The 12,733-nt window shown below is 35.7% G+C and overlaps 1 protein-coding gene across 1 annotated transcript in view; it reads right to left on the minus strand.

The window, feature by feature from the left end:
• Positions 1-10,345, minus strand: part of GAPVD1 (GTPase activating protein and VPS9 domains 1) — a 60,628-nt gene extending 50,283 nt beyond the window's left edge. The window contains exons 1-6 of the mRNA XM_042783049.1: positions 10,161-10,345; positions 7,904-8,747; positions 5,228-5,314; positions 4,206-4,340; positions 3,871-4,060; positions 466-626 (exon numbers count right to left, since the gene is read on the minus strand). Of these exons, the coding sequence (XP_042638983.1) occupies positions 466-626; positions 3,871-4,060; positions 4,206-4,340; positions 5,228-5,314; positions 7,904-8,747; positions 10,161-10,345 (1,602 nt within the window). The remainder of the gene's footprint in view (positions 1-465; positions 627-3,870; positions 4,061-4,205; positions 4,341-5,227; positions 5,315-7,903; positions 8,748-10,160) is intronic.
• Positions 10,346-12,733: the final 2,388 nt, after the last annotated feature.

Genomic DNA, 12,733 nt, shown 5'->3' on the forward strand with positions numbered 1-12,733 from the left:
AACTGCTGTATGAAAAGTGAATTTACTCTGTAAATCTTCACCCAAATCCTAATAAAAAAAAAAAAAAGAAATGTTGGCTCCTCCTAAAGCAGAAATACCACTAGTATACCATTAGAGAGAAAACAACCACAAAACATTTCCTATAGATCACTGAAAGAGTTCCTTCAACTTCCATACCACCACTTCCTGGCTTTCTACCTCTTCTACTACTACTAGGAAAATGCCTTCTGGTGTAAACCTGCTCATCAGCTTCAGTGCCATAAGAGTATTAATGTGAAGATCTTCCAGTGCTATTCACAGAATTTAGCATTTGATGGTATGGCATACCAGGCTCGCTTGATGATGATAAAGATCATACATTAAAACATATTAATTTATAGAAGCAGGTGAGTGACTACTATAAAAAAAATTCTAAATTTTTTTAACATCTATGGCTACAAATTAAATGCAACAATTCATTTATACCTCATTTTCTGACATCATCCCTGGAGTAAGCTGAGGTCCTGTCCCTAAGGAAATGACCAAGACCTCTTCTGGTTGTACCTCCTGGATGGTTTCTTGAGATGATCCTTCATGATCCATATGCTGGTCCATTAGCATATTGGTGCGGCTACGACTCCGAGTTGCTAATAAAAAATTTTCAAATAACACAATTAAGATAAATTGATAAAATGAAAAAAATGGCACACTAAATACAAAAACATATTTTCTATTAGTATAAAACATTTGCTCATGCACAAAAAGAAAAAAAAGTAGTGAAAATGTGGATTAAAAAAAAAAAAAGACTAGATCTTAGCAGTTCCTCTACTGATGACTAATACAGATTCTCCTTCAAAACTGATAATCACAAACAATGGTTCAAGTACACCTGACAGACACAGATAATCACACCTGCAGAACAGCAAACACGTCCTAATCAATTTAAGACTTGGGGCAACAAGAAAAGCATCATCTTATTTCTTCTATTTTCATGATATTTTTCCTATAAAATAATTTAACTGTTAAAATCTCCCATATTAATAACTGAATTTATAAGTGTAAGAAAATTTCATGTGGAAATCTGATGGGCATGTAAAGTAACAAATGTTAATTAGGCAACTTTGACAAAGCCAAAATGTTATCAAACCCTTTTTTTCCTCTTGAAATTCATTAATCTTTAAACATAGATGCACAAAAATAGATCTCCCTATGTTTGAATACAAAGTTCTCCCTGATTTATGGAAGCATCCTAAATTAATAAAGGATCTAATGATGTCTGGTTTTTCCCTCTACCTACCAATAAGGAAGAAATATTTTTTCTTGTTTCTAACGACCCATCCTATAGATTTCTCAAAAACTTTCAGCCACTAGTATCTTCTGAAATTTAGCTAGTTTGTGACAGTATCCTTGAGTTTTAAGTATTGTGCGGTTAAGTTTTGATTTTCTTTCAGAGGGCAATAAAATTCAATACAATCAGAATACTAACTAGAAATTCTCTTTAAGTGTAGAATAATTAGAAGTATAGATAAAAAGCAAAATTACTCTAGAATAACAAAAGTGTTTTGACTTCACTTTGAGCAAAAGCTAACCTTCAAACGTCAAGACAGAAGGTATGAGAAATATAAACAACCTTCCCTTCACAATACTATGGATCCACTCATTAATCATATTAAGCTTCAATATTCAGAGCACATACTACTCTCCAATTCTACAATAAGCCACTCACACCTTTATTTGGTGGCCCTCACTATCTTCTACTGAACTGTGAACTTAAATTCAACTTCATAAACAAGTAACATGAATTTTAAGTAACAAACTTTAGACTCTATGAAAATGCAAATAACCAAACTGTACATAGCAATTTACATAAAACAAAAAAGCAACATGCACATGGAACATAAATTTCTAAACTATTTCATAAATAAAAGTTACATAAGAAGAGGAAGAACAGCCTATTACCCACCAAATGGGGTTACTAGAGTAATATGAGCGGTAAGATTGGTAGCTGAGGAATCCCAGGCAGTGATGGCTGCTAACTGTTGTCCTGGGTTGCGAAAGCATTAAACAGAAAGAAAATCAACCCTCTGAACAATGGACACATTTTTAAGAATACAAAAAAATGTAATGACCAGGTCAAATGACTATACAAAATAACACCAAGCAAATATTTGAAATTTACTTTCTATTAGCCCCATATTTAATGATACTTTTGGATGACAGAAAATTACAGGCTAATGCAGTAAAAAATGAGGAAAAAAATGTCTGGTATACCAAAAATCATTTATTTCTTCATGTTAACAGGCTGCAAATATCTTATAATATTTAAAAATCCCTGAATATAAAACTCTTTATTTCCTATTTTTAATTTTGAAAATTCACAATTTGGGATGAGGAAAATCAATTAATTTCAAGAAACTGAAAGTTCTTAATAAGGAAGTTCATGGTAGTATAAAAATGTAATCTTCAAAATTAATAAAATATAATTATTCATATTCAGTAACTATTGCTGAGTTACTGAATAACTACTGCTTTATTAACATTAAGAAATTGGTACTACGTGCCTGGTTTTTTAATATAGAAAATGAATTCTAATAAAATATTTTAAAGCAAAAAAAGAACAAAAATTAAACACTCTCTCCCTGTCTTGTTTACTTTGTCTCACTCCCACTGTACTTTCAAAAGAAAAATACAGGCTACACCTGCTCCAGGATCCTCCAGATACTACCACCACCTGGCTAAGTTAGCTGTCCTCATAACCCTCGATGCCTACCTCCATCAGAACACTTAGCACACTGAAGGCTACTGGTCTCTTCCTATTCTCACCAACTGGACTACGAGCAACTAACTTGAGAGGAAGGACATGTGCTACTGGTCTTCAGATCCTCAACATCTAATACAGTACCTCACCTGCAAGGTAAGGATTATACCGACCTTCACAGGATTTTTGCATGGATTTATGAAACAACATTTATAAAGTGTTTACCCATTATGTGGTACATAATATAGGCTCAATCTGTATGTGTGTGTACATATAGATAACAGATACCTTAAAAATTTAATTGAACCTAAGTAAATGAATAAACTTGGTAAAATGAAACTTCTGCTTTATTTTATAGTAACATTAAAATACTGTAGCTCAATTGATAAAAGAATGATTAATAAAAATAGTAACAGAAAGATAGTAACTATATTTTTTACTTTATTGATGGAAATTTCTAAAATGGTATTATTTTACTTTATCACTATAATATTATTTAGGAGTGCTGGTGGTATAGCCCACCACATGCCTGTCAGTTTGTGGTGTAGTGCTCCAGACATTTGTCTGCTAACTAAAAGGTTGGTGGTTCAAACCCATCAGATGCTCTGCAGAAGCAAGATGGGGCAGTCAGCTTCCGTAAAGATTTACAGCCTTGGAAACGGAGGTCACTATGAGTCAGAATCAACTCAATGGCAATGAGTATAATATTATTCATAACTTTGTAGAAAGCAGAGGGCTACATGATTTTAAAAATTACTATTATGAATTACATTTTCAAAATTTTCTAAGACACTAAGATGTAAACAAAGTATACTGTAAGTGGATGATGTTTATTAGTTATGAGACATATGTGAAGATAAAATTAAAGTCTAAAAACCTTAACTAGTTAAATTAAATTTTAAATTAAACTTTAAAGTTAACAAACCTTAACTAATACAATGGGATTTTTGAAAACTGAATTACCATTAGAAAGCCAAAGAGAAAGATTTCCAAATTATTTAAAACTATATTCTAAAACACCAAACAATAAGAAAGGCTAATGAAGAAATACTAAATTTAATAAAAAGCCACCCCACCCCCCAAAAAAAAACAGAAAGAAAAGAAAAAGCCCCAAGATGAGAAATTCTCTTTACCTATAGGCAATCGATTCCTTTTATTTGCTGGCGTGGCTGCTGGAGAGAGCTGAGGTGTATTGTAGGGAGTCATTTCCAAACTGCTGCTTTTTCCTGGCTTAGCCTGGGGTAGGTTTGCCAATAAATTGTCAAGAGCCATTCTATCTTCTCTCAGTTGATCTCCAGACATCACACTCTTCATAAAATTCACCTGGCATGAGTGAAAGAATATTAGCTAGCAAAATCAAATTTTCAAACACATTATATATTCCTCACACAATGTACTCATCTATGACTCTGCCCATGCTTAGCTAAGTAACTCTGCAGAAATTCCTATTAAAGAATGAAGATATTACCAGAGTAATAAGCTGACTATAGGTTATGTAAACCACAGTCCTGCTCAATCCTTCCAGAAGATTAACGGAGGACATTGGAGGGGTCTCTACTGCACGGCCCCCAATGACAACATCAAGGAAAGCAGCCACACAGCTCTGTTAAAAAAGGATAAGATCACAGTCAAATTCTTCCTTCCCCTTTAAAGTAATGGTACATAATTTCTGATTAAAGTAGACAAACATGTAAAAAGCTTTACTTCTTGAAAACCCAAAACTAGAAAAAAAAAAATCTTTTATGTACCTATTGATACAGAACAATCTCCAAGACATTCTGGTAAGTAAAATAAACAAGATGCAGAACAGTATGCACACTATCCTGTCATCTGTGAAAAGACAGGGATGGGACGAGTGGGAAAATACACGTAGGACTTTGTGTGTGTGTGTGTATATATATATATATACACACACACACATATACATATAGACATAGAATATAGACCTCTGAAGGACACACAAAACACTGATAACATCAAGAACCTTCTGTGGAGGAAACAAAGGCTAGAGATCAGAAGTGGAAAGGAAACTTCACTCACTGAATAACCTCTGAACTTTAAACCAAGTTGAATGTACTGCCTACTCAAAATATGATCAATTAAAATTTTATTTAAACTACTTGAACAATACCACAAATGTTAACTTATGAAATATATTTAAAATTACACAATTATTGCTGGTTCACATACATACAGATTTGATTTAGTGATAATTTTTTTAAATCAAACTTTAAAAAATAAAATAACTTTAATAGCTTTTTGATTCCCATTATAGTGGCATCATAACACTTTTATAAGAGTTAAGTAAGAGTTAGTAATCTTTCATGACCTCTTCCTTTAAATGCTGCTGATCCACTATGGTATCCACTATAGCCATATACAGGGTAACTGAAAAGATTAGAATTTAATAAAGAGAATAATTAAGCTGACTGATACTTTGGTAGAAGTTTCTATGAACAGTATTTTACATGGCAGAGTAGTCATTCTTACTTTGTCAAACTTCCCAAGGCTGCTTTTTGTCCGGGGGTCTCCCTCTTCAGACCCAGTCATTGCTAATTGCTGCAAAAGGCGACCAACCTGCAACCCAAAACAGTAGTAGGTAGGCATAGGTGTAATACTTACAAATTTCTCTTCTGTTCTATACTAAAATTCACAGTAATATTCACACTACCTGACCAAACATGTGAAATAGGGAACTCCAAGAAACATGCAGCTTCTCTCTGTCAATTTTTACTATTTATAGATTAAGAGATTTAAAGTAGAAAATTTTGCTTTAAAATTTCTTTAACACATATGTATCAGCATTAGAAAATAAGACATTTGTTTCTAATATTGTTCTTTGCATGTGTTTACAAATTTTTAATTGATTTGCAAAAGCTGACTCACTCAAACTGTTCCAAGCTAATATTTCTTTTTCCTATACTTTATAAAGCACTCAAGCTAGAATATTTTTTAATAAGAAAACAGTGTCTTTTTTTTTTTTTTTTTTGATTTGGGTGAAGATTTACAGAGCAAATTCACTTTCCATACAGCAGTTCACATATACATTGTCGCATGTCATTGACCACAGTTTACCACAATGCAACAGCTCCCCTCCCACTTCCTCCCCATAGTTACCTCTTCCCAGTGACCATCCCTCCATGCTCTCCTGCCCCCTGAGCTGTCTCCCTGTGCATAAGCAGCCCTTCCTTCTCCCATGATTGTTCTCTCCAGGGCATGTGTCTACTTGAGGCAAATGTTTAACTCACAAGCCTGTACCTTGTTTGGCTGGAAACCACAGGTGTGGGTTCAATCCCAGACCTGAAGGGCAGGTAGGGGCCATTGTCTCAGTGGTTCCACCAGGCTCTATTGGACCAGCAAACCTGGTCCCCATTTTTTTTTTTTTTCTGTCTCCAAATGATTTTGAGTTTTGTTCCACATTGTTCTCCCTGTCTATGCAGGATCTCCTACATCTCTTCCAAGTGGGTAACAGTGGTAGCCAGGCACCATAAGCTAGAATATTTTTGTGTAAATTTAAAAGAAAATAATTCCTACAGAACATGTATTGTTTGGCAAAGTAAATACTAATTCTCACAGCAAGTTCTTGACTGCCAAGAGTCAATTATTAATCCACCCTTCTTTAAGGGCTTGTTGCTCAAAGTTAACATGTAGTAGTATATTCTTAATATTTTTAATATCTAGGAACAATTTCTCTATTTACTCAGTTTGAAAATAAGTGATTCAACCTCCACTGGAAGGACAAACTAGAAACTATATAATCCATCATCATAAGAGTAAACAGTGTTTTTACAGATGATAAGAAATTAAAATTTTTACTTCAGAGATTTTTATATAGCTAATCACTAAATATCCCAAGGAGATAAAATGTATCATGAGAAACTTCACTGCTTTGGGAAAAAAAAAATCCCAAGGCACAGCCTATTCTGAATGAACCCAGCCTCTTTCTCACAGTATTTCTGAAGGTTAAGATATAAGTAAAGATTCCCTTAAGAAACAATAACATAAGGTCCCTGGCACAGAAGGTCCATACTCAGCTGGTAACCCACCCAGTGGCAGCTTGAACCCACCCAGTGGTATCACAGAAGATCCAGGTCTGGTGATCGGCTTCTGAAAAGATTACTGCCAACCCAATGTCAATGCCAACAGAGTCTCTCCAAAACAAAACCTCAACAAATAAATGCCTTAACAAAGGAAGAATAACATGACTGCAGTCGTTCAGGTAAGTATGAAATAAATGCAAATACAGATCTAAAACTCCTTCTGAAACTCTTAGTCCAAAAGCATTTCAGATTTCAGAAAGGAAATTTACTGCATATATGTAACACGTCCAAGTAGAGTATAAGGTGGCACTCTATAATCAAACACACTAACATTTCTGCAGCAAAGCATGAGTATTCACTAGCATAAATGGAGTAACTAAAGAGCTTCAGGTCGGTTCAGGTAATGTTCTCCTACCAAAAACCAAACTTATTGCCATTGAGTTAGATCCAACTCATAGTGACCCCTCCTTGGGTTTCCAAGGCAGTATCACTACAGGAGTAGATTGCCCAATCTTCCTTCCGAGGAGTGCCTTGTGGGTTTGAATCACCAGCTTTCTGGTTAGCAGTCCAATGCCTTAGCCACTAGGCTACCAGAGCTCCAGATAAGGCATAAAAGACATTCTCAGTTTTCAATCATTTTGGATTCTGAAATTATGGAAAAAGGATGTGGACTTGTTCTAAAACCAAAAACCAAACTCACTGCTATCTAGTAGATGCCACTCCTAGCGACCCCTCCTTGGGTTTCCAAGGCGGCATCACCACAAAAGTCTATCACCCAATCTTCCTTCCGAGGAGTGGCTGGTGGGTTTGAACCACCAGCCTTCTGGTTAGCAGTCCAATGTCTTAGGTGCTATGCCACCAGAGCTCCCATGGACTTGTTCTAGAAAATCAGATTAATTTTGTATTTAAGTGTGTGTGGACTCCATTTAAAAACTAAAAATTCTATGACTGCAATATTTTAAAATCTCAGTATATTTGCTATTATTTCTTAAGAAGCAAATATTTAGGACCATTTAAGGAAAAGGAATAGCAGGAATATATGAGTATCATATGTTTCCACATCCCTGCCAAATCACCTGATTTTAAACTGAATATCACATTGTTAATAATAATAGCAAAAGCTTACCTGCATCAGATTAAATCTTGCCACTTCATTAATAGGAGCATCAGAAATTATTCCGTACTGTTCTGGATTGACAACCGCAGGACAAATGAAGCAGGCCAGGAGGAGATCAGTGCACATTGCCCTAACCTCCCCAACTTCCAGTCTGTCTACACAGGAGAGCGTTTTGTACATCTGTGACACAATCCACCGCAAGCTATGTGGAAAGCAGTATGTGTTCTGTTTGAGATAACCAATGAACTTGTTCACCAAAGCCACCAGTTTGGCCTCATTGGAATCCACCATCTCTTGAACCTTTTGCCTGAATCTATCTGAGCCTTTCTCTCCAAAGAATTTTTCCTGTTGAGATGGGGAGAACCTCTCAATTAGCTTGTTTGGATCTGTTTCCAGGTGATCTTCATCTTCAACCAGTAGTTGCATAATCGGCTCATGTAATGTAGCCGTGAGGAACAGTTTGGCAGAAAACAGTCCTTCAGAAAATAGTTTAAATAAGATGCTGAAGGCACAAGTTCCTCTCCTCAAGAGTCGCCTGGGGTTGTCACTTTCTTTAAGTTCAAATTCAATCAAGTATCGCAAAACCTGAAGGAGGTAGCTTTCATCTTCTTGCATAATACAATTGCCATAGAGGGAGGTAAAGACTGTGTAAATAACACTTTGTGTGTTCTCCTGATTAAGTTTTTCTCCTGCAACCAAAGAGGAGGCTATAAGACGAGGATTTTCCCTTAATCGACTCAAGAATTCTCCATAAGCTGTCTCCTGAAATCCCAATTGCTTATATCCATCAACAAACTGTGTGTCTTCCAAAATCTTGGCATGTTGGCAACATTCTGCAGGAGAAGCTTCAGCACTAAAAAAAAATAAGCAAACAAGCTTAAATAATTTTAAAATGATAATATACTACATCAAAACATGGAAATATGAGTTGATCATAGTCCCAGCAATGAGATCACTCTGAATCACTAAAATCTTTTAGAACAGCATCTGAATGACAAAACCAAAAAGTATAAAGGGGAACAGATCTCTTATATTAAATCAGGGTTCAACTCGTAGATCCAAACAACTATTGCCCAGAGCTGCACTCTTATGGGTTATATTAAACAAAAATTAGCTACAATTAAAAATTGCTTACTTGTGTACATAAGAATGTTTATAAATATCCAAGTACTAAAAGATAATTTAAACTAAGTTCATATCAGGTATATTAGTTCCACCTTCCTCTCAACAGCAACCAGCCAGTATGGAATAGACGTAAAATTACAATCTTTCAATCCAGGGTTTCTACCTCTGGAAATAAATCCTAATTAAAATAAGCTCAAGGAGGATGGGGGGGGGGGAAAACTGTAACAATATTCACAGTAGCCCTTTTCTTTTCTTAATTCTTTTATTGAGGTAAAAATATAGCAAAGTACACAAATCTCAAGTTCAGCTTGGTTAGTTTTTACAAATGTGTACACCGAAATACCACCACTCAGATTAAGACATAAACATTTTCATCACCCAAAATGCTGTACCACCCTCCCAAGAAGTCACCATTATTCTGATTTTTTCACCAAAGATTAGCCCTATTTTTGAAAGTCATACAAATCAAATCATACAGTAGGTACTCCTTTATGTCTGGTTTCTCTTCTCAGCATTCTCTCATTACTATTCTTACAGACAAAAACTGTTTCTTGAACAATGAGGTATTAATAAAATGAAATATGTGGCTTCTAAAACTGAAAAATCGATACATAACATCAAAATAGGAGATGTATATATTAAATATTAGGAAAATAGCAGAACACAAAGTAATTTACTCTCTACAGTAATAAAATATGCTATTATATAGCCAAAGACACAAAATTCATTGGTGTGGAATAAAATGTTAATGCTTAAATCTGCATTCTAACAGTGCTTAAATTGAAAAACCATCTGTATTATAAGCAAATGTTCCTCTAAATGTTGATTTAAACTATCTAAAGCACTTTGTTAAGGCGCTCTGGTGGCGTAATACCAAAAGCATTTGACTGCTAACCAGAAGGTTGACAGTTCAAACCCATCAGCCATTCCGTGGAAAGAAGACTGGGCAATCTACTTCCATAAAGACTTATTGCTTGGAAACTCAGAGGGGGTCGCTATTTCTCAGAATCTACTCTATGGCAGTGAATTTTTTTTTTTTTTTTGTTTAAAGCACTTTGTTGTAAACATTCGTTCATTTTTAGTTAACAGCACAGAAGCATAGTGGTTCACAAAATTCAACAACACAAAACCTTTTCTTTACCTGGTTATGATAAGCCGATCCAAATTAATTCTCTGTTGCTTAGCAATCCATGCTGTTCGATACAACTTTTCAGCTGTCTTAAGTACATCTGCATTGAGCCTCTGAATGAGCTGTTTCTCAGAGTTTACATATAAACGTTCCTGCTTGAGGTGATGAGCCAAAGTATGAATATCTAGCTTCACCATCTTCAAATGTAGAAAAAGTACAAAGGCTGATCACTAGGAGTAAAAAGACAAAAAAAAAAAAAGTCACTTAAATTATTTTCCAAAATCAAAAAGAGTTAAAGAACACATTAAGAACTAGTCTACATTTAGGACCTAATTAATTTCGAAAACTCTAATTTTGAAATGGTCTATTTTTTTTTTTAATTACAAAACTATCCAGGTTCAGTATAAAAAAATTAGGAAATACAGATAAGCAAAAAAAAGAAACAAAAGCTCCTAACAACACTACAAGTAGCACTGGTGGTACAGTGATTAAGCATTCTGCTGCTAACTAAAGGTCGGTGTTAGAACCCACCAGCTACTGTGCAGGAGAAAGATGTGGCAGTGTGCCTCTATATAAAGATTTACAGCCTGCAGAGCAATTCTACCCCATTCTATAAGGTCACTCAATGACAACGGGCCTGGTTTGTTTTTTTAATAAGACCACCGAGATGAGAGTTAAGGAACTCTGGTGGTGTAGTGCCTAACATATTTGACTGCTAACCAGAAGGATGGCAGTTCAAACGCATCAGCCACTCTGTGGAAAGACTAGGCATTCTACTTCTGTAAAGGTTTACAGCCTCAGATATCCAAAGGGGGTCATTATGAGTTGGAATCGACTCAATGGCAGTGAGTTTGGTTTTTTTTCTGATCAGAGATAGCCACTGTAATATGTGTGTATGTGTGATACACACACACATACATATACATACATACATACAGAGACACATACATCCTTCATGTCAGTGTCTACTTATTAACCCTGGAGGTAAGGTTGACTGCAATTCTTCACAATGCAATTAATGAATGTACTGTGTTGACTCTATCTTCAAAATATATCTCAAATCTGACTGCTTCTCACCACCTCCAACTAGTATTAGCCCACTATCACCTGGAGGTCTATAATCACCACCTCCTACCCTGATCTTCCTCCTTTTTTGTTCTTGTTGTGTCTGTTCTTTACAAAGCAGTTAGAGCCATCCTTTAAACTTAAGTCAGATAACTTTATTCCCCTACTAGAAACCAGCCACAGGCTTATTTTACACTTAGAATGAAACTTGAGGGTCCGACACGAGCTATCCCTGACTACTTTTCCAACCCCAATGCCTCCTACCATTCCATCCTTGCTGAACAGCTCCTGACACACTGGTCAACCACGCACCTCCCTCAAAGGCTCTGCATTTGCTGATCCATCTGTCTGGAAGGTTAGTTCCTCTACTTCCTTCAGATCTCTGCACAATGTCTATTTAAAAAGGCTTTCTAGGGACTTCCAGTAAGATGGAGGAAGAGGCAGACAAGTGACACAGACCCTCTTCAACAAAGAAAAGAAAAACCAATTGACAGAGATATAGAAGATAATTCTGGAGCCCTGAGCTTTGAAAGGAACTATACAGAAGTGGATTAGGGACCAACTAGTGGAAAAACCTGAATGAAAACAGGACCTAAGAATAGGCTCTGTTTGCCAAGGTTGGCAGGGACATACGAGAGGCTGACAACAGGAAAGAAGACAGGTGGTGAGTGTATAAGTGCTATCAAATAGTGAATAGAGGAGCACAGCACAGTACCCTGTTTGGATAGATAACATACAAAGAAAATGAAAATTGTGGGCAAGTCACTCCAGCATATGATCACCAATTAAACAGAAACACAAAAACGTCACAATGCCTTGGAGACAACAGAGCATCAAAGTCCACATAAAGAAGCAAGATAAAGCAGGAGAAACAAGGGACCAGGATGCAGACCCAAAACACATCCCTGAGGAAGATGCAGCATTGGAACTGCCCGATAAGGAATTCAAAAGAATTATATTTAGATATTTTCAACAAATGGAGAGACATATCAAGGAAAACACAGAGAAAATCCTAGAACAATTTCAAAAGACAATACAAGAACAAAATGACAAAACAAATGAAAAATTAGAGATGATACAAAATCTACAGGCAGAAATCCAGATTATTAATACTAAATTTTCAGAAATAGGTAAGACATTGAATGGGCAAAGGAGCAGAATTGAATCAATGGAAGCCAGAATTGGTGAGACTGAAGGCAAATATCTGAACACTTCTTGAGAAAGGGATCAATCAGAAAAAAGATCAAGGCAAAATGAAGAAAGCCTAAGGTTCATGTGGAATACCATCAAAAGGAATAACCTATGTGTAATCAGAATTCCAGAACAGGAAGAGACAAATAAAACCACAGAAAAAATTGTCAAAGATTTGTTGGAAGAGAATTTCCCTGGTATGATGAAAGATGAGAATATATCCATTCAGGAAGTCCAACGAACCCCAAACAGAATAGACCCCAAAAGAAAATCACTAAGACATATCATCATCAAGCTCACCAAAACCAAAGACAAAGAACACTGAGAGC

This window comes from Orycteropus afer, unplaced genomic scaffold (assembly GCF_000298275.1).
Source record: "Orycteropus afer afer isolate SDZICR_OR568_19922 unplaced genomic scaffold, OryAfe1.0 scaffold00611, whole genome shotgun sequence".
Taxonomy (NCBI): Eukaryota; Metazoa; Chordata; class Mammalia; order Tubulidentata; family Orycteropodidae; genus Orycteropus; species Orycteropus afer.